General features: G+C 40.1%; 1 protein-coding gene across 8 annotated transcripts in view; it reads left to right on the top strand.

Annotated features, from left to right (window-relative positions):
• The window catches only part of ARID1B (AT-rich interaction domain 1B), a 325,863-nt gene extending 310,401 nt beyond the window's left edge, over positions 1-15,462 (top strand). For 7 of the 8 annotated variants that reach the window (XM_085055792.1, XM_085055790.1, XM_085055789.1 and 4 more), the window contains 6 exons: positions 608-780; positions 2,426-2,576; positions 5,130-5,226; positions 8,556-9,345; positions 10,189-10,319; positions 12,373-15,462. In XM_085055792.1, coding sequence (XP_084911918.1) covers positions 608-780; positions 2,426-2,576; positions 5,130-5,226; positions 8,556-9,345; positions 10,189-10,319; positions 12,373-14,085 — 3,055 coding nt within the window. In that variant the 3' untranslated portion in view covers positions 14,086-15,462. Of the gene's footprint in view, positions 1-607; positions 781-2,425; positions 2,577-3,574; positions 3,692-5,129; positions 5,227-8,555; positions 9,346-10,188; positions 10,320-12,372 lie in introns of all 8 variants that reach the window. The other variant, XM_085055793.1, reaches the window with a different exon arrangement.
• Positions 15,463-22,987: the final 7,525 nt, after the last annotated feature.

Raw genomic sequence — 22,987 nt, 5'->3', positions numbered from 1 at the left:
GAGGGTTCAACTGGATGGACCAAGAGATCCTTCTCAGTTCTGTGCTTACAGATCAGCTTAATCTGAAGTGAAGCCTTCTCACCATTCATTAAGGAGCCTTAGTACACTGCAGTCCAGGAAAACAGTTCTTTATGACTTCAGCAGGAACACAGCTGAGCTCTGAACTTCGTACAGAGCCACTCCAAACGTAATTTACTTAGGTTCTGGTTTTCTCCATCTGTAATGCTGCAGAAAGGATAGCAAGAACTTTTTAAAATCATCTTCAATTCAGATTGAGCTGTCTTTCACTAAGTAAAAAAGAACAAAGCAGCTTAGTGAAATTTCAGGAAGATTTGGACTTTTATTTGAGTAACAGGAATGCACAAATGATAGAATTAGATTAAAAACCCTGATCTCTAAGGTAACTAGACAAAGAAGCTTAGAGAAAAAGTGGGTAGATTCTTTTTAATGATTGTCCATTGTGAACGTCATTTGCATCTTCCTTGGATATATCCTGCACTAATCACTGCCACAACGTGGTGATCTAGTTGTATTGTGATCTAGGCTGTTTTCACAGTTCTTATGAATACACAATGATGTTAATGTTTCTTTTTCCTTTTTCTGCTAGAAACAGCGCAGTCAGTGTGCATGATCCCTTTTCTGATGTAAGTGATTCAGCATTCCCAAAGCGAAACTCCATGACGCCAAATGCACCATACCAGCAGGGAATAAACATGCCAGATATGATGGGAAGGATGCCATATGAGCCGAATAAAGATCCTTTCGGTGGAATGAGAAAAGGTATTTTCTTTGTGGAAGCTCAAGTGTTCTTCCCTGTGTCTTAAGTAATCAAGATGTTGTAGTCAGAATGAGCGTTTTCACTTTGCTGATTTTGCCATTGGTATCCTTGTAGCAAAAAGAGACGTGCAATGCAATTGTGTTTCACTCTGGTCTGATCATATTTTCCCTGCTCAGAGTCACATTCTTTATTTTGGAATTAACAGAATCCTAAAAATGCTGGTAGGAATACATTTCAGGAAATGGCATAAATCATAGGGTTAGACTTTACGTTTCTTAAGGTTGGTTAGCCATTCTGCAAATCAAGTGCTGGACTTCATTGTTAGAATGTGAAGTGGTGAAGCAGCATGCCTGGGTGTAGTAGGACTGAACTGGAGATTCACCGTGTGAAACTGAGCAAGTTTCCTAAGAGAGAGTCTGAGTCTGCTCTCTGTCTCAGTTTACACATTTTTCAGAATAGTAAAGCTAATTTTTTTCTCACTTGGGCAGCCCCTGACAAAAGGTGATAAACACACTCAAGGTTTGTTTATTTTTAGAAAGCAAAATTAAAAATTAATGCCAAAACTGACTCTGGTCCTTTTGGATACTTAACCTGCAGCTGGTTGTGTGGATATTGTAAAATGAGCTTAAAATGAATCAATCTTGCATGCCTCAGATATAGGAAAGTGGGAGGAAAGAGCACAAGCAGGGCTCACAATGGCTGTAAAGGGAAGAGCAGGTGGAGGAGATGAAGTGTAAACTGAAACAGAGCAAAAGGGAGATATGGCAAGAAGAGGCCCAGAAACTGAGGGAACAGTGATATGTGATGAAGTAGGGAGATGCTTTAAAAGAGGTAGTTAATCAGATGTGATTTTTTTATAAAGCCTTTCCATTAAATCCATTTGCCTGGACTGTGGACACTAACATATAATACAGCTGAAAGAAGGGGAAGCCCTCTCTGCCTTATGGCAGAGATTCACTTCAGGCTTTATATCCATGTGAGATTAAGTGGGTGTATAGTACTTTGTCATACATTTCACTTCATCCTGTTGAAACAGAAATACCTCTGTTCAGTATCTACTATGAGGGACTAAAGGCTAGAGTCTCTTCTATTTGGTTGGTGATTTATATCTGATAATGGTGCCTTTTCTTGGAGCCATAGAATATGCCCTTCCTGCTTGAGAAGCTGCATTAGGATACAGTGTCCTTTCCATAATTACATTATTGTATATGTGTGTATGAGGGTTTTATGGGGGAAAATAAAAGCTTGATTCTGACAGCTTTGAAGTTCAAACTAGCAGATTTCCTTTCATCTGTTTTGTAAGGCTTACATTGTCATTCATATTTAGCATTGTTTGGGGTGAAAAGAACAAGAGTAAGTTCATTTTCAGCTGTGAAGACCAGAGAGAAGAAGCTGCCTGGTGCCTGATACCTCAGTTCCATAGGAGGAGATTTCCTTCCTCACTTGCAGCTCCTTAATATTATACCCATCATCTTGGTAGTGGTGCTGCTTCATGTGTTCTCATCAGACCCCACAGAGCTGTTCAGACACCAGCTAATTCTCCTTGGCAATGCTAGGGATCTGAACATTCTCCTAAAATATTTCACTGAACAGAAAGAGATCTTCAAATGCCCCAAATAATAAATTTAATTTCCGTGACTGTTGCAGTGCCTGGAAGCAATGAGCCTTTCATGACCCCTGGACAAATGCCTAACAGTGGAATACAAGATATGTATAACCAGAGTCCATCTGGAGCAATGTCCAACATGAGCATGAGCCAGCGACAGCAGTTCTCTTATGGAAGTGGCTATGACAGGAGGTGAGTAAATCTTAAGCAAAAAGCAAAGCCCATTAGTGAAAATGATCCTCTCTCTTCCCTTCTCATTTTCCCATTGCACCTTGCAGAGAACATAGCAGCCTACATTTCCTACAGCATCTTACTAAATCACTGGGAGTCAAACCACTGGTAATGACTGAGTCTAGCTGTTCACAGAAATTAATAAGGAGGAATTGTCACACCTTAGAAGTCACTCAGGCTGCAGCAGATCAGCTCGTGGGTGTCTTTGACAGCTGCCTTCAGCTGGCAGCTGGGCTGAGCTGGGCTGTGATGGCATAAAGTAGCACTTAAGTTCGTTTCCTGGCTGTGTTTTCACCTAAGCAGTTGCTGGTTGGCTTTTTATAAAAAACAGAATGCGCAGTCTGAATGTGTCTGATTTGTGGTTTGTTAGTGAATTGCCTTTGGAGAGTTTGGAGTCTGTTGTCAGAGCTGTAGCAGCATCAGTCTTGCAGTGTGTCCAACAGGACTCTCATAACTTTGTCCTTCATTGAAGTACACAAAATAAATTTGGTCCTCTTTTCTTTATCTGGGGAAAGGCTTTGGAAAAAAAATCTGTAAAATCACTGATGTCTAAACTTTGGTAGAGCAAGCAGAATGTTTTGGGAACGTTTGGATTATATTAAGTATTCTGGCAGGTTTTGCTGTTCCGTCTGTATTCCTGCTTTTAGTTTCATTAGGCTGTGTACTTTAGCTTCCCTTTTTGTTTTCTGATGGCAGACAGAGTGGTGTAGTGTGGGTCTTTCAAGTGTAAGGGCAGAGTAGTTTTCAGTCAGTAGTTTTAAGCAGTAGATGTGTCAAGTAAAACAGATATAATCATGCTGTTCAATAGGTTACATCACTGGAGAGTTGATGGGAGTAAGGGATCCAGTGAAGGTGTTAAGAGTAAGTTTTCCTTAAGGGGTGTGATTTATTATAGTTTGTTGACAGTTTTGGAAAATAAGTACTTTTTACAGAATGAGGTGTCCTTTGTAATTTTTTAGGTCAGATCATGGGCTGGGTCCTGAGGGCAGTATGGCACCAGCTGGTCAAAGCAACATGGTGCTTTCAATCAGTGGCCCAAGCATGTACTCTCCTAATCCTTACCCTGGCCAGCAAAGGTGAACACTGATTTCTCTGTTTGTAATACCCACAGTAGCCAGCTGACGAGTGCTAGCAGCCGCTGTGAGAACACGCAGACAGAACATGTGGCCTCTTGGTGTGTTACTTTTGGTTTGCTTGTTCTTGGTTAGGGTTTTGCTGTTGGTTCAGTTTCTTGCAGGGGAGCAGAGGCTTGTGTGACTCCGTTGACTTTCTGTAGTAGTAGAATCGGAGATGTTAGAAAAGGGGAGTGTACGTCCTACCTTGTGTATCTGCTGGTCAGCACTGGAATAGAGCATAGTTTACAGGCCCAAGTTCTCCAGAGCAGCATTAAATAACACTGCTTCTGAGGCTTCCACAACTTCACCTGGCTTGTGGTTATCCTGTAGCTAACGAACTGAACATGGAGAAAATCTTCCTTTATGTATAACATATGTGTACCTTTGCTGAATTTTATCGTACTGCGTGTTCCCTTGGATAGCTACAGACAACCCCCCTCAGTTACATTGTTCTTTAACCAGCATTAGATAATTTCTCTCCGTCCATGTCAGAATTTTAGGAGATACTGAATTGCTATTGCTTTCTCTCTGGTCATCTCTCAAAAGAAAAAAATTAGCTTTCTATGCTTTTGGAAAAATTAGGTCCCATTAGTTTTTTTAGAATGTCAGGTTCCCCAGTCCTCTGTTTCTGTGACTCTCCCTGATACATTACTTCTATAATTACCCTCTAATTGTTGATGTGTTCTCACTGGTAGTGTACAGAGAGGAATTACTGACATATTAGCCTGTGATACAGTGTTATTTATCAATCTTAATGCTTTCCAAGTACTTGATTTCAGCAACCTAAATTTCATTCAGATGTGCTAAAAATATTGCAGTTACACTGTAGTGCTCCTCGGAGGTCTTAAATGCTACAGGTAAGTTTCCAAGTGCAACACAACTTCGTCTCATGTGTATGCTTCATTATGTAGCTTTAATTAAAAATTACATGAACATTAGCAAAATCATAAGTACTGTTTTTACTCATTTAAAATTGATATGTTCTTGAATAATCCAGAAAGTAGCTTGCTATTAGACTGGCATTCTAAAACACAAGAATTCTTACCTGCATCTTTTGAGCTGTACACCAGGTACTTTTCCACCAAGGATGGGCTCCCAGTGTCTGCAGCTGCCTTTCTTACCTCTTTGCTGACCATACCCTCTTCCCATTCCTGACTGTTCCCTTTGAACTTCTCTGTTGTATATTCACTGCTCCTTTCTTCTGTCTACTTTACCTCCTTCCTCCCACTACCAGCTCCAGCAGAGCTTTCTGCCTCAGGCTCAGCACCATACCAAGACTGTACCTTCACCTTGTTTCCAGATGGCAGATGCCTTCAAGGTGCAAGATTTTCAGAGTACTTTTCCTGGCGGCTTGAAAACTCCAGCAGCTCTAAGTGTTGATTTGAATGCTTTATTTTAGGCATGAACCGTATGGGCAGCAGTATCCAGGACAAGGACCTCCCTCAGGACAGCCACCATATGGAGGACATCAACCTGGAATGTATCCACAGCAGCAGGTAGTAGAGGGGGAAATGGCTATGTTCATAGCATTTATTTAATAGAATTCACCCCAGAATTCTGTATACATTCAAAAATTTGTTTATACATTATATGTCTTTTGGCACAGGAGAACACTGTAATTCTGGTCAAAGTCACACCCTGTATGGATAAGCAATGTATGTGTGCAGCTGTAGGAAAATGTGTTCCTTACGCTGGAAGAATGTAAATTCTAGCAGATGTTCTGTGGCTTTGGATGTGCATCAAGTGATTGTTCCAAGTTAATAACCAGCAGACTGGGGAAGTGTAAAGCATAGACAAGTGAAGTGACGTTACCTCAATTCCAGGAACAAATAGAAAAGTGGCTTGGCTGGCACATTCAAGGGCCTTAACTTAATGTTATGCAGCCAAGTGAACCCAACAGAAAACTGGAACAAAGTAAACTGTGCAGCACTCTCAATTATTTACAGTACTGTGGTGGGTCATATGAGAGACCTACCTTTCATACAGATCAGAGGGCATAATCCCACATGATGTCTCTAGTAATAATATGGTACAAAAACGTAAGAGAGGACATTATTGGTGTTTAAAATAGTTTAACAATTTTACATTGCAGTTTCCCTAACTCTAATAACTTAAAAAATACAAATTATATTAATTAATAAGATTTTTTTTACATGTATGATTAATACCTTGTGAGCAAAATCCCACTTAATAAGTCAATAGCAAAACTCCACTGACTACAACAGGATCAGTTTCATTCTGCATGTTAATAATTCAGTTCTAGTCATACAATACTTGAATTTGGCTTCCAGAATAGAAAGCACTTCCTTATTATAAAAAAACTAAAATGTAAACTAGTTTTCATCCAATTTCAGATAGTTCTTTTCAGTTTGGGATGGAGTTTTACTAGGAAATTGGGGTCAGGGGTGGGGAGTGCTGTGGGGAGAAACCAAAAGAGATCTTAGATTGCGCTACTGTATGTACTAAAAACATATATAAATTTAAATTTCAGAATTTCTTGCTTATCTCTTTGGTTCATAACATCTCAAAAATGGCATAATCAAAAAACTGTTTTGTTGGTTTTTTATGACAAGCATATGCTAGCAGTCTAGGTGATTTAGTGGGGAAATTGCAAAGATATATAACAGAACAGTTTGTGATATTCCCTGCTAACCTGTGCAGGGAATATATTAACTACGTGTTCATTTAAGCAAGGAGACAGTTAGAATTTATAAAAATATATTTTGGCCTGTCCTTAATGCTATTTATATCTTTTGTACAATGACGACTGAATACAAAATGCATTAATGCAGAAACGCAGTAGAGAATGAAGGACAAGGATCCTGGCTGGCCTCGGCCTCTCCCTCCCATCCCCAGAGGATTCCACTTTTCATTTAGCTAGAGATTCTGTTGCCAGTAGCTTATTTACAATTTCCTAAATCTTAGTCTGTAGTGCTACAGGAGGAATGTGAAAAATGACCCTTTCAAAGCTTTATCTACAACCCGAAGGCTAGGGAATGACCTGCGAAGGAGGTGATTGGAGCATGAACTCCTGGGGCTAATGAAATACTTGGAGCCAGGTTTTTCAATTCCTGTATCAATGCTTACATCCCAAGAGCTATTACACAGCAAGTGACCTGTGTTGGTGGCTTTTTGTCCTCTATGAGGCCTCAGAATTCCACATCCTGGTGGAGAGAGAGACAAGCTGTGCAGTCTCAGTCTCCTGCCGAGCCTGTCCAGGAGAGAGGAGCTCAGGTGCATCTCTGTCCTCTGCACTGGGAGCCACTGGGCATGTTGGCCCTGCATGTACCAGGGTGCTGGAGGGCTTTTGAAAAGGCACATGCTCCATTCCAAGTGTCTGCTGTAAGCACTGAGTCACTGTGGCAAAACAAACCTTGGACTTCTTAGGTGTGGGAACTGCCAAGTCATTTCTTAATGTATAAATTGGCCCCAAGGGTGGAATTTAGTGCAGCAAGTAGTCCATGGAAGGCTGGAAATAGGTATTTCTCAGATAGCCAAGAAGCTCTACAGCATGTTAAAAAAAAAACTTTCATACAATACAGTAGTTGTGATTTTATGTGCACCAAAGTTGGAAGATGAGTTTATGAATCCCAGAGCTGTTTTAACTTCCCCATATTGAATACATACAGAATTTTATCTGATCTTAACTCTAGTACATTAGTATACATTGTACAATGCTACTGAGCTACAGTTTCTGGGGGAGCTGTAACTTTGAATTTGCCATAGATCATATATTCAAAAATCACCCATTTAATTCACATTTTTTGCTTCAGAGAATTCAGTGTGGTTTGAACTGTGGAGCAAACTCCCACAGGAACTAAGGACTGCTGCAAACCTTACCACCTTCCCCGCGAAGAGCAACATGACTTTTTTTTTGTTCTGCCATCTTAAACATAAATACATACAAGCTTGTATGGTTTAAAAAGCACTCAGCTCTCCCCAAGGTAAAACAGCTTACCTTACACAACATTCCCCACTTGAGAGGGCGAGAAACAAAGAGGGAATAAACCATAGGTGGCAGCTGTTAGTTACATTGCTTAAATCATTACTGAACAGCAAGGTAAGAACCTGCATAAACTCGAACAGAATGTTTGGATGTGACCATTTGCTGTAATAATCTCACAGTAAATTAAATGTGATTAGGATGATTTGGGAAGAGGACTATATTCCTTAATTATTAGAACTATTAGACTAATATTAGGACTATTTGGGAAGAGTTGCCCACAGAGGATTATATTCCTGGGAATTACACAGGGTATCAACTGCAGCAGAATGTTTTCTCCCACTAATAAATTTACTGTGTGTAGCCTGTGTCATATTTTAAGATTCAGTGTTTCAGATATGCATGCTTGCAGCATATCTTGTTACTTTAAGAGTTTATTCAGTTCTTGTCTCTTGAAAAGATCCACTAGGTGGTTTTGAATTTTTTTTATTATTTTTCTTCTTAGTAGACTAAGCATAAAAAAGAAGTGAAAATATTTTAGTTGGTGAGGAATGTTGCCTTTTCATGCATGTCTGAAATGACCAGTGGAATTTAATCTGACAGATGCGGAAGGAAAGGGAAAGGGAGAAAATTAGAGAAAGCATAAGAAAATTTAGCCCAAGGATAAGTTTCCTTTTAGTATTCAGTTATAAGCACAGCAAAACAGAGGTTTAGAAAGAAAGCAGTGTATCAAGCCTAACCACAGCACTGTATGCCTGACTCTGGAGTTGGCATGATCCCTCTGGAACTAAGCACCTTCAGCTTTTTGAATGAGCTTTCATCCAGTATATTTGTATTGTGTGTGGAGTAGAAGTGACACATTTTTCCAAAATTTTCTTTCAGAACTACAAGAGACACATGGATGGCATGTATGGGCCTCCAGCCAAACGCCACGAAGGGGATATGTATAACATGCAGTATGGCAACCAGCAGCAGGAGATGTATAACCAGTACAGCAACGCTTACACAGGGCCTGACAGGAGGCCCATGCAGGGACAATATCCCTATCCATATAACAGGGAGAGGATGCAGGGCCCAGGACAAATGCAGCAGCATGGAATACCTCCCCAGATGATTGGTGGCCCCATGCAGTCGTCATCCTCCAGTGAAGGTCCTCAGCAGAACATGTGGCCAACACGAAATGATATGCCTTACCCTTACCAGAACAGGCAAGGTCCAGGAGGCCCTGCGCAGGCCCCTCCATATCCAGGGATGAATCGCACTGATGATATGATGGTACCTGACCAGAGGATAAACCACGAGAGTCAGTGGCCTTCTCATGTCAACCAACGGCAGCCTTCTTACATGTCATCCTCAGCCTCCATGCAGCCTATCACTAGACCTCCTCAGTCATCCTACCAGACACCACCCTCTATGCCAAACCACATCTCTAGAGCTCCAAGTCCAGCATCCTTCCAGCGCTCCTTGGAAAACCGTATGTCTCCAAGCAAGTCTCCTTTCCTACCCTCCATGAAGATGCAAAAGGTTATACCCACAGTTCCAGTGTCACAGGTCACAGGACCTCCACCCCAACCACCACCAATCAGGCGAGAGATTACCTTCCCCCCAGGCTCTGTAGAAGCATCCCAACCAGTCTTAAAACCAAGACGAAAGATTACCTCAAAAGATATTGGTAAGCATCAAAACAAAAGATAAATACTAATATAAGTTCTGAGCAAAGAGACTTTGATTCTGATTTTTTTTCACATTTTAAGACACTCTTGACAAGTAGTGAACTCTGGTAACTATATGTGATTTCCTTCAATAAAAATGTGATAACGTGCATCAGTGAGGATGATAGGTAAAACTCATCCCAGACAATCTGACATGAAATGAAAGCAATATTTTATATGGAGACCTGAGGTCTCCACAAATGCATTAAAAATGAAGCTTGCCTCAGATTTCAAAATGAGATGTGTTGAAAGCTCCTTCAGAGTGTCTGTTAAATCACCAGTACAACATTTAGCTTAGCAAAGCTTTCCATGCTTTTGTTTCATGGAAGCTCATGTTGTTCTGCTGTGTAGTTGCAGTCTCTGCCTTCCTAGAATGGTCCATTTAATCGTTCCGTAGTATTTGTCCTGTTCGTTTCTCCCCCTGTTCTTTCCCAAGTATCTTCTTATCTTCAATTCTGGTTACATTTCATATATTCAAGTTCTCAGATTTCCACACTCTTGACAGAGTGTTCTGTCTTTGTTTACTGATGAACTGGGTTAGTCATCTTCTTTAAGTTTGTATAATTGTTTCAGGTTCAGCAGAGTCAGGAAGAATGGCCCTGCTAGGATATTCTCCAGCACTAAGGCTTAGCAGCAGTTACAGAAAACTGAACAGAACTAAGCAGTGAAAATAGGGTCTTAACCAGTAACTATTTAATATAAATTTGCATCCTTAGAATGTCATGGTTTACTCTTTCAGAACTCATTAATAGTCTCCAAGGATACACTAATACCATTTTATTTCTCCCTCTTTCTTTCTCCAGTAACTCCTGAGGCCTGGAGAGTGATGATGTCTCTTAAATCTGGTCTTTTGGCTGAAAGTACCTGGGCGCTAGACACTATTAATATTCTTCTGTATGATGACAGCACTGTTGCTACTTTCAACCTCTCTCAGGTAGGTGGGAAAGCAGTACACTTCCCAAATTTCCAGGGAAAAAAAACTGAAATAAGACACATACAAAAATGCTGCTGGCCTTTACAATTTATTCTAATTAACATAAATTTTAATATTGCAAAACTTCCACTTGTTTAGGATTGATAACAGCGAGTAACAAGAGATAGCTACAGGTCACATAGAGGAAATTAAGAAGCCTGAAAGAAGAATGTTTCTTGTAGAAAGGAGCATGTAGAAATATAAGAACTTTAGCAGTGCCACAAAAACTAATCAGTAAATTTACACACATGGTAGTATAATCCCTCAAAACAGCAGTATTTTAGCAATCTTTCTTAATCTGTGTTTCCATGAAAGACCTCACAAAACTATATTAAACTGATTTGAAAGCTGTCTCTGTCATGTTCAGTACTTGTCCTGTTCAGTACTTCCATGTGAGACTGTGGGATTTTATTTAATTGCTCATTTTCTGTTTGGTTTCTTCGTCATTGAGCTACATTTTTACAGGAATACCAAATTGACAATTTAAAGGCTAAAATCCACTGTCTATCCATAGGATGCAAGCAACACAGGATTTAACAGTGTGTGCATTTGCCTCACTGCCTCCCAGCATTTTTCAGCTGTGCTCTAATCATTTGCCTGTTAGGTGGTAGTAATGGATGGCATGCTGATAATTCACATTATCTAAAATTTGTACAAATTAAATATTCAGTTTCTTTCCTCCATTCATTCCTTGGTTACTTATAGTGTAACTCATAATTTTTTAAATATAATTACTTTTTTTTTAAAATACAGACACAAATGGTACATTACATCCCACCTAACTTTAGAACTAGGGATATCTATAGCATGATTTATCTCACCCAGAAGAAGAGCTCTAAAATAGGTCAGATGAATCATACCCTAGAAATGGCCTGTAAAAGACCATTGATTATAAAAGGAATCTAGACAATTAGGTTAGATGTGTGACTAGTGTGGGTGTTTGAAGTTAAATGAGGTGAATCTCCTCTGAATTGTGTCAGAAATTGTGTTAATGCACCCTATGCAAATTGCACAGAATACCAGGCATATTGTAAATATAAGCATTCTTTTGTTATGTTTGCCTTGGACTCTGTTTCCAATAGCAGCCAGGATTGTATGATGCCTGGTAACTCCAGGGGTTCTGATAAGCATCAGTTCGTCCTTAGTTCTTTGAGGAGCTGGCAATCATAAGAGAATATAGAATGGACAAAAGACTGCATTTTACTGAAAACCTATTAGGCCACAATTAAAAAAAACACATTAAAATCCAGACAATCGGGTTGAATGCATCATAACAACAAAGAATTTTTAATAATAAAGCCACTGAGCGTAAATTAATACCAAGTCCAGCTACTGCCTTTCCATAAGAAAGTGATTACAAGTTAATTAAGTAGATTAAACCTAAATGAAAGCTGTTTCTGAAGGGTGACTTACAGCACCAGTCTCCAATAACAATTTTTAACTATTGCCAGACAAAAAATGGAACTATTCCAATAGAGATGGGATATTAATTTAGAATATCAGTACTTGGACACTGAACTGCAGGTTCCTACATGACAGCTGGTTTTAGAGACAAAGGAGGAAAGGAAGAATTGCAAACTTTAGATATCTAATAAAAGTACAAATCAGAAAAAATAGCTGAGTTAGGAACTTCAGTACTCTGTACAAAAAATGAAGAATAATAGGCAGTTCCAAGGAGACAGAACAGCTAAGCCAGATGTCTGCTATGGCTTAAAGGAGACATTAATAAAGTTCTGTATTTCTCATAGCTCAAGGAGACATTAATAAAGTTCTGTACTTCTCATGGTTGTTAACAATTGAAGCAAATGGAGCTGTGATAGTTTGACATTATGTACTGTTTGGACAGACTAGAAGAATTTCATTTGATTAACTTCTGCCATGCAGGACCTAGCCACAAGTCTACAGCAGGATGAGTGAAATATTCACACATGTATGCAGCAATAGTCCTAGTAAAATTTCATGCAGACAAAAATATTTATGTGATTTTTATGTTCTTTCTTTCTTTTCCTCTCAGTTGTCTGGATTTCTTGAGCTTTTAGTAGAATATTTTAGAAAATGCCTGATTGACATTTTTGGAATCCTTATGGAATATGAAGTGGGAGATCCAGGCCACAAAGCACTTGATCACAAAGCAGCCAAGAAAGATGATAGTCAGTCCTTGGCAGAGGATACTGGAAAAGATGAGAATGACGAATGTATTGACTATTTTGATGAAGATGAGGAGGAGGGGGAGGATGAAAAGGTAGAAGGAGAAGAAAAGAGCATTGTTTTTTCCACTCCTGGTGCCATTGCTGATCCAAGTGAGAGGCCAAAACAAGCCAGTAAATTTGACAAGCTGCCAATAAAGATTGTAAAGAAAAATAATCTATTTGTTGTTGACCGATCTGACAAACTTGGACGCGTTCAGGAATTTGATAGTGGACTTCTCCACTGGCAGCTTGGTGGTGGTGACACAACTGAGCATATCCAGACTCACTTTGAAAGCAAGATGGAGATTCCACCACGCAGGAAAGCCCCTCCTCCCTTGAACTCTCCAAGCAAAAAGAAGGACCTCGAGGGGAAAGGTGAATCTGAGGAGCAACAAGAAAAGAGTATAACAGCAACCATTGATGATGTCCTCTCAGCTCGGCCAGGAGCATTACCTGAAGACTCAAACTCTGGTTCCCAAACAGAAAGCAGTAAATTTCCCTTTGGGATCCATCAAGCCAAAAGCCACCGGAATATTAAACTGCTAGAGGATGAGCCAAGGAGCCGGGATGAGACTCCTCTATGCACCATAACTCACTGGCAAGACTCCTTGGCCAAACGCTGCATCTGTGTGTCAAATATCGTCCGTAGCTTGTCTTTTGTGCCTGGCAATGACACCGAAATGTCCAAACATCCAGGCTTGGTGCTGATCCTGGGAAAGTTGATCCTTCTTCACCACGAGCATCCAGAAAGAAAGCGAGCGCCGCAGACTTACGAGAAAGAGGAAGAGGAGGACAAAGGGGTGGCCTGCAGCAAGGATGAGTGGTGGTGGGACTGCCTCGAGGTCTTGAGGGATAATACATTGGTCACATTAGCCAACATTTCTGGGCAGCTAGACTTGTCTGCTTACACAGAAAGCATCTGTTTGCCAATTTTGGATGGCTTGCTGCACTGGATGGTGTGCCCGTCTGCCGAGGCACAGGATCCTTTTCCAACCGTGGGGCCCAACTCAGTTCTTTCGCCTCAGAGACTTGTGCTGGAGACCCTGTGTAAGCTCAGTATCCAGGACAATAATGTGGACCTTATCTTGGCCACCCCCCCATTCAGCCGTCAGGAGAAACTCTACGCTACTTTAGTTAGGTACGTTGGGGACCGCAAAAACCCGGTCTGCCGAGAAATGTCCATGGCGCTCCTATCGAACCTTGCCCAGGGGGACACATTAGCAGCAAGGGCAATAGCTGTGCAGAAGGGAAGCATCGGAAACTTGATAAGCTTCCTGGAGGATGGGGTCACCATGGCCCAGTACCAGCAGAGCCAGCATAACCTCATGCACATGCAGCCTCCGCCTCTGGAGCCGCCTAGCGTAGACATGATGTGCAGGGCAGCCAAGGCCTTGCTGGCCATGGCGAGAGTGGACGAGAACCGCTCCGAGTTCCTTTTGCACGAGGGTCGTTTGCTGGATATCTCAATATCTGCTGTCCTGAACTCTCTGGTTGCATCTGTCATCTGTGATGTACTTTTTCAGATTGGGCAGTTATGACATAAGTGAGAAGCCAAGCATGTGTGAGTGGAGATTAGAGGGTCACATATAACTGGCTGTTTTCTGTTCTTGTTTATCCAATGTAGGAAGAAGGAAAAAAAAAGAATCTTTGCTCCTCTGCCCCATTCACTATTTACCAATTGGGAATTAAAGAAATTATTAATTTGAACAGTTATGAAATTAATATTTGCTGTCTATGTGTATAAGTACATCTTTTTATTTTATTTTTTTTAACCAAAGTTGCTGTCTAGTACATTCAAAGGTCACACTTTTTTTTTCCATAGATTATCCTTTTCAATGTTCTTTTCCATGTTTGTATTGCATATTTTTTGGGAAGCGAACTAGTGACTTTTTAAAAAAAATGTTATGGCAAACCATTGTATGATGGGAGAAAAAATCTCACCACTTTGAAACAAAAAGGTGAAAAATAACCAACATACCAAGTTCCTGTGTGTTTTATTTTTTCAGATAAGGAAAAAATAAAAAAAAACTTGTATACCATCACCCAAAGCTCTGTGCAATAGAAGATTCTAGTGATGTAGGTATAGGGGATCAAGGAGGGTGTCAGTCAGTAGTCAAAATCCAAAACGATACTGATTTCTCCTCGGAGAAATGGTTACATTAGGCTAGGAGCAAAACAAAACAAAATAAGTCAAGTTAAAAGATTTTTAAACAAAACCTGAAGTTAAACCTCAATTGCTTCCTCACCAGAACTGTCTTGTCTACATCTGTTCTTTTTTTTTTTTGACCTTCCACAATGACAGTTCTTCACAATTCCTTTAATCATTTTTTAAAATATTTTTTTATTGCCTAAGGGCCGTGATGTATATAGAAGTTGTACATGAAACATACCCTCATTTTTTTTTTTTAGTACAAAGTTTTTAGTTTCTTTTTCATGATGTGGTATCTACAAAGTGATAGTAGAATTATTTTTTTCTTTCATTTGGGCCATATCTCCAAAAAATAATAAAAAAAAAAAAGAAAAAAGAGAAAACCCAACACAGAAAACCAACAACTGAGGGTAATGTACAAGTTTCTGTATGTATAAAGTCATGCTCTATTTCGGGAGAGCAGCCGATCACAATTTGCTTTATAAATCAAGGTGTGGAAATGGTTACGTATGGATTGATTTAAGACAATGGTTACCAGTCTACAGACAAAAAATATATACAGGAAAAAAAAAAAGGAAGAAACACAACTTCAAAGATTTTTCAGTGACAAGAATCTGCATTTGTATTTCAAGATAATGTAGTTAAAAAAGAAAAAAACTTGATGTAAATTCCTCCTTTTCCTCTGGCTTAATGAATTTCATTTATTCAGTATAAAATCTTTATATGTTCCACATGTTAAGAATAAATGTACATTAAATCTTGTTAAGCACTGTGATGGGTGTTCTTGAATAATGTTCTAGTTACAGTGTGGGATATCGGAAAGCAAACTAATTACAAGAAAGAGCAATAATGATTATTCTCTTTCCCCTACTTTATTATTATGACCTTCAAAAATATTACGCTATGGTATTGCAGCAACTTGCTCTCCTTTTAGAAAAGCCTTCTCACATCCCGGAGAAGTGTTTTTAATTATTATATATAAAACCACGAAGCCTCAAAGGGGAAGACACGGCTGACAAGTGATAGTTCTGACTATGCAGGTACCCAGTCTCCGTTCTGTGTTTGGGGGACTGAAGAAAGATGTTAGAAAAAGTGACAAAAGATTTTGTTAAAGCAATAACCAACTGGAAGAAATTGATCTGTATTCACTACCTGTAATTCTCTCTGTTGGTTAAAGGTGCAAATACCCCAGTGATGTGGGTATTTAGAATAAACACCCACCCACTTCTCGATACTGTATGTGTCGTTGCATACTTACGTGGCCTCTCATGCTGGGAGTTCCCCATTAAAGTGGATCCGGCTTTAATAGAGCACATCCATCGCTATAATGGTGGGAGAAGGCCATTTCCCTTTCAGGAATTACCTGGTTTCAGATACATCCACTCTCACCTGGTGATACCTTGTTGCTGAATATTGTTCAAGCACTAATTTTTGCTATTTTATCTTGGATCATTGACTTTGTTAGTGTGATCATAAAAAGCTAATAATAATCAATTTCCCTGGAATTGCCGCATAATTACACTGTTAGTGGATATCCTCCTCCCTCTCCAATAACAATACGGAGGTACTTGAAAATTACAACCCCCTTTGGCATCCTGCCCATTTTGTCCATATAGATTGTTGTAACATTAATATATGTAAGAGAATTTCAGAGACAGGTAAAGTACATACAATTATAAGCCAAGTTTGGAACGTGCCTCCCTAGTGTCATGAGAAGTAATTTCTCCTTCTAGCTTCTCTAACTCAGCAACCTCTCTACTCCTACATCATCTGGTGCAGTGGTCTGTCTTCCGCTTGCATATCACTGCTTTTAGAAATGTCTGGTGAGTTATAACCCACTTGTAACTCATCATTGCAGAAAGAGGCATGTTTTAGGGATGATTTTCACGGCTTATTGTTGGGCAGTGTGAAAGTAGAATGCCCTGCTAAACATACTAATATTTTACTGCTCAATACCACCCCTTGGATACAAGCAAGCTGTTAAATAAACCCTCTGCTGAGTGCACCCCTTTCTGATCAAGGACAAAAAAGGACATCTACTGTCTTTTCAGCATTCAAACCCAGAGTCCTCTGGGGAGAACTATACCTGTTGCAAAACAGTTGTCAGAGGCAGCACATTAATGCTCTTCAGGACTGCTCCAAGCCTGCTTAAACAACCTGGGAGAAAAAAGCACCCAGCCAGCCACATCATGTCCATATGTGTGTGACATTTCCTGCCACTTCTCCAGCTGGGCCAACAGCTAGCTGAGGAAACACAGCAGTGAAAGGAAAAGGTTAACAGTACAGACTCTGCCTGCACACTATTTTATTTTGTTACAGTGAGAGTAAACAATCTAAATCACTGGTTAGTACTAGAGCACATTTGTCAGAAGAAAGGTGACACGTAAGAACTCCCATTCCCTCTCTTGTCTTCATATGATTTCATCTTTCCCACAGTGTTCTCTTAAGCCTTTGGAGATAACCTGCTGATGAGACTTGTGCACTTAGCATGTTCTGACTGAGTCCTGACCAAGCTTGAGCTGCTGTTGGTATTGTTCTTACAAGAGGCATTTTGGTTTTCAGTTTAAGAAGCAAATTCTACATTTTTATGCTGATGTGATCACTCAGTAGAGAAGCTCAGAGTAGTACTAAAGGATGGAGTATTTGAGTTATTGAAGGGAAAGCAGCTAATTAGTATTTTAGGCACTAATCAACCACAAACATTTGGCTAACTGTATATATACATATATATATATTTATGTATATATAAACCTACCTGGTTCTGTGGCAGACCAAGGAAATTAATTACTTGCAGATTGAAAGAGTCAATGACATTTAGAATCGCTTCAGGAGTTAAATACCCATCCCCTTTGGCAGGAAATAATGGTTTTGTTTCTTGCTAACATAACTTCCTACAATGTTCTTTCAAACATTGAAAACCCACAGAACAAAAACCAACACATGAAAATATCCTGTTCAGAAACTCCATGTTTTCAACTACCCAAAATGAAGGATGGAAAAGAAGAATTAGTGTGTTCAAAAGCACTTTCTCTTCCATCTTCTTTGGTTGTTTCACACCACAGTCCGTGCCATCACTATCATGAGGCCATTATCTTTTTGGCATGGATACATCTAGAAGAAAAATTTACTTAATTACAGAAATACTGCAAGAAAAGTATATACATGTGTTACACATTAATGATTCCTATACAACACTTTTACAGTGCAATGTAGGCTACACCTCTTATTTTACAAATAATATGAAAAGACCTCTTAGTAATAAAGAGGTGAACTGAAGGAAAAGGAATTGCCATCATTTCCACTGTTCTCTAAAGAAGAGAGAGGACTGTAAGCATTCACACAATGCAGGGGCTCAAGACAGCTTGAGACTGAACTGATATGGCACACAGTGAGTTCACCTTTCAAGAAGCTGTGCATAAGTTCCTTTGTCTGCAGGCAGTAGTGCTGATGTACCTAAGAAATTATACACACCTGGTGCCTGAACACTGTGGTAACACTACCACAGAAGTCAGTATTTTTGGACTTTTTAACTAGGAGCAGTCTCAAATTTTGAGTCTAAGAATTCTCCAGAGAAAGATGACATCTATCACCTTTGACCCAGTAATATCAAACATGGGGAAACCATGCTCACAGACATAACCACAAGGCAGCCTCTGCTGCTAAGTTTATTTTCCAAGGCATGAACAAGTAACTGCAGGTGGAAAAAGAGAAAATGGAAACAAAAGCAACAGTAAACAAAAAAGGCAGGTACCACTCTTGCAGCAAAGTGGAATTCAGAGGTCTAGAACATGGCTCCATGCCACTTGGAAATTTAAATTTATGAAATTTCAGGGTGCTCCCCACTTGTTTTCTCATGAAATCTTACAGTTCCCATGGAAAATCTCTTTCCATCCATCCCTCACAAAGATTATGTGTAGGATTATTGAGCATGAAGAAAGGAGACAAAAAAGTTAATGGTGAAAAAAGAGGTCAAAAGGCATGGTCATTTGGATAAAGGGAGACAGAACACAAAGCTGAAAAAAAAGTTTTTATATGTCACTTGCTCTATATTTATGTCATTCCAAAGAAATAATTAAACCAAACTAGGGGAACTTGGCATTTCATTGGTGGCTGGTATAAATACAATGGAAGTAAAAAAATAGTTTTAGTGGGAGCAAGGGGAAAAAAACATGATCCTCCAAGTGTTGACTGGTAAATTCAGTTTTTACTTAATTGCATTTACCTTTCAAATCCTCAGGACAGCAGGAATTGGGAAGGATTAATACTGTCTGCATTGTTAAGTCCACCCCCAGTTATTTATTTGTGCACTGTCAGAAATGGGATTGCAAAGTCTGGCCATCCTTTCTGTGAGTGTCAGTAGCTGTGGATACAGGAGACAGCTGTTCTGGACTGCATACCAAATACAGCCTGTCACATGCCTAAACGACTCAATTTGTACTTCTAATTACTAATGCTAACACAAGCTAAAATGTATTTCATTGCAGTGCTGTTGTACAGTATAAAAAAGTGCAGGTTTATACTTCACATTTGTTTTAACTGGCCTAAACTAATGGAATGAAGTAACAAGATCCTCATCTGATGCCTCCAACAGAGCTACATCTTCCCCTGCATTTGTTAATTTACTTGTTCTGTCATTACTTAGTATATATTGCATTTCCATTAATTAAGAATAGTTATTTACATTGAAAGGGTGATGCAGTTGAATTGCCTAGCTAGCAGAGCAAATCCCTAATGACTCAGGCATCTCTGCGATGTTTATTCAGGTCTGCAGAGAGACTCCTGAAGGACAAACATTCTGACTTTTGCTCCACTATAGAGTATTTTTAAAAGGCAAGTTGATATATTATCATGTCAGGATAAAGATATGTTTACCTAACGTGAGAAACACATGCTAGAAAGAGCTTAAAGTACTCCATGATGCAATTCTACTTTACGTGTTGTAATTTGCTTAGCAGTTCTGCATAGGCATCTGCAACTGAGAAGAAAAACAACTAAATCTAGTACATGTTTTACCATCAAATTATAACACAAAATTGCAAAATCAACTATTAAAGTTCTTTTGCTCCGAGTATGAAAAGAAACAGTGTTCCACTGGGTATATCACCACCACTAAAGCTTACAGTGGACTCCTTATAGAAGATTGGTTTTTTTGCTTTTTAATAAGAAGGATGAAGCTCTGTACATAATGAAACAACAACTGAGAAATACTGAGATTTAAGCATAAGGCTTCATCTGCAGAACTACCACTATGCAGTTAGGGAAGACGGACTTGTAACAAGTTTTTTGTTACCAATGTCCTGAGCCCACCTCAAAAATATGTATTTCCACCCGTTTGGTAGAATCATGCATGTTTCACTGGCATTTGTCTCATGCTGCAGGAGAAGTTGTTTTTCTCTTTTTTTATATTTTCCTTTTTTGTTTTCCCCTAATAATTACTCCCTAAACCTCTCGTGTGGCTTCCTTCCTTTCCCCTGTGCATTAGTACCAAATACAGAGTCCTGATTTTTTAGATAACTGAACAGCCTAGGGTTTGTCTGTTACTGATACCTTCTAGTATACAGAGGAATTTCTTCATTGTGCCAAACTGAGTCACCAGATCCTGAGAGAGTAGCATCTCCCGAAGGTTCTTATCCTGCAGGGAAAATTACTTCAATGGGCTCCCAGCCTTAACAGTGCAGAGGTGGTCGAGATCTTCCAAGGACAAGTAGAGAAGAGAAAAGAGCCTCGAGTTACACATTTGACATTCTCCACCTTCAAAAGATGAGCATGCTATTTACAGTAAGCATAAATAACCAGCCTTTTCACTCAGCTACTATAACTTCGTCAGCTTTTCTGTTACATGTGGTGTTTTGAGTAAAGAGAGTTTGCTTTAAATATCAATAAAGCTGCCTGTTCAAAAGCACTTAGATGTATGACCAATGTACCCTGTGGAAGTAACATTATGGCCTCCATAACATCAGCTCGTTCAGCACCTCAAGTGGCTCATGCATTTTTATCAGCCTAGAACATGCCAACCTTCCACAACATGTATATTGTCCAGGAAAGGTAACTCACAGATCCGAAACTGACTGGCATAAGGAAGAAAATAAAGCAGTATCATGCCCATTAAACACTGTCTCTTAAGCAGGAGACTTTTAATCTCATTTCATTAGCTTGTTTTTTCTTCAGCTGAAGCTGTGGCCTTAGCTGAGGAGGTTACCATTTCTGGCTTGCACCTCCTAGAAGTTATTAGCTGCCTGCAAACAGCAGCTCTGAGGTGCTGTTTCTAACCTAGCCCAGGCTAGGTTAAGCACCTAATATATTCAGGTGTTTGGTTTGCTCGTTTTTCCACCCAGAGCATTTTGACAGCTGCTATGACCATACACTCACAGAGTTACTCACCCATTATACTACAGACAATGATTTGTTGCTGGTTCCAAACTCTCCAAGAGCCAGTAGGTTTGATTTACCTCCCAGAGCATCTCAAAACCTCATGTAAGAGAGAACTGGCATGCCCTGGACCTTCAGCCTGATCTCACAAAAAGCAGCACAGCTTCTTGCCCCAGGTATAGGTAGAGGATATAGAGCTAGAGTGATAAACCCACACTGAAAGGGCACTACAAAATATACTGATAAATCATTATCCAAGGACGTTTATCTGCTCTTTAATTCCTCTAACAGGCAATCTAATCTGCACTGTTTGCTTAGTTTTTTATGTCTGAACCTGCTATTTATGAAACTATGCATTCTACCACAAGAACACAAGAAAGGCTTCTCATTTCCCTGTCTTGGACAGGGGGACAGCCAGCAGGCAACCAATCCATCACAAAGGTGTTGCAGCACCCAAAGGCCATGTATAAAATTTTGGGCAGCAGTGCCATCCTTTCATTGGCATGAAAGGAAGCCAATAAGCCCCTCATTTGTATGAACTTGACATTTCCATCAGCAGCATTCAGTTGCCTTGGAATAAAAAGTGGTTGTGGGGTTTGGAGAGAGGATTGTTCCCAACAATTTTTGTTTCGATTTTTAATTATCTTGTAGTGAATTTGATGGTAAATGTGTATACATGGAGGAAAACACCCACAACTCCTCCCAGTCTGATGCACTGAAACTCATTCTCTGTGGGGCTGAGCTCCTTTTGGCCCTGCTATAATGGAATGGTTTGGGTTAGAAGGAACCTGAAAGATCCTATCTAGTTCCAACCCCGTGCCATGGGCAGGGACACCTCTCACTAAACTTGGTTGCTCAAAGCCCCATCCAGCCTGGCCATCAACCCTTTCAGCCATGGGGCATCCACAGCTTCTCTGGGCCACCCGTTCTAGTGCCTCACCACCCTCACAGTAAAGAATTTCTTCCTTATATTTAGTCTGAATCTGCTCTTTTTCAGCTTAAAGCCTTTTCCTTTCAGAACACTTCCCGTTTTCAGCTGCACATGGTGTGTTTCCCCAGCCTGCCCTTCGAGCTGCAAACACATAATTCAATTACCACGAGCTTAAATTTATTGTTTAAAATGACACTTGGGCTTAATGCTTTTTCAATACTTCTTTGTCATTTGAAATCAATTCATAAAACTCTTTACACGTACTATTTAAATTAACTTTAATTCCAGGCCTTAGCAGAATCAATATTTAGCAGGTTCCCGCAATCCATCCCAGTCTATTCGCACAGGGAAAGCGCGGCACTGGGTGAGGCAGGAGTGACCTCCTCCTGTGCAGGCTGCCCTGTGCCCCCCGAGGTGGCTGCCAGCTCCTGAGGATCCCTCTGGCACCCACCCTGCCACCAGCTGCCACCAGGTCCCCTCACACACAAATCCTGAGCAATCCTTTTCCACTTTCTGGAATCAGGGTCACCAGGTGAACGTCATCGGTGAGTTCCCAAAAAGTCAGTCTGACTTTATTTTTTTTCCCCCAGCACTGAGAGCAGAATCAAAGTACATTTTGTTTGATGCACTCAAAATCACAGCCTCACAGACTCATAGAATGGTCTGGTTTGGAAGGGACCTTAAAGGTCATCTAGTTCCACATGCCCTGCCAGGGACAGGGACACCTTCCACTAGGCCAAGCTGTTCAAAGCCCCATCCAACCTGGCCTGCAACACTTCCAGAGATGGGGCATCCACAGCTTCTCTGGGAAACCTGTTCCAGTGCTTCACCATCCTCATGGTAAGGAATTGCTCCATAATACCTAATACAACCTGCCCTTTTTCAGTTTGAAGCCATTCCCCCTTGTCCTGTCACTACATGCCCCTGTAAATAGCCTCTCTCCCTCTTTCTTTAGACTGGGGAAGCAGACATAAAAGCACACATACATATA

This window comes from Lichenostomus cassidix, chromosome 3 (genome assembly GCF_008360975.1).
Source record: "Lichenostomus cassidix isolate B80296 chromosome 3, HeHo_3.0, whole genome shotgun sequence".
Taxonomy (NCBI): Eukaryota; Metazoa; Chordata; class Aves; order Passeriformes; family Meliphagidae; genus Lichenostomus; species Lichenostomus cassidix.
The sequence above is the reverse complement of the archived record's forward strand: the minus strand, read 5'-3'. Positions and strand labels throughout refer to the sequence as shown.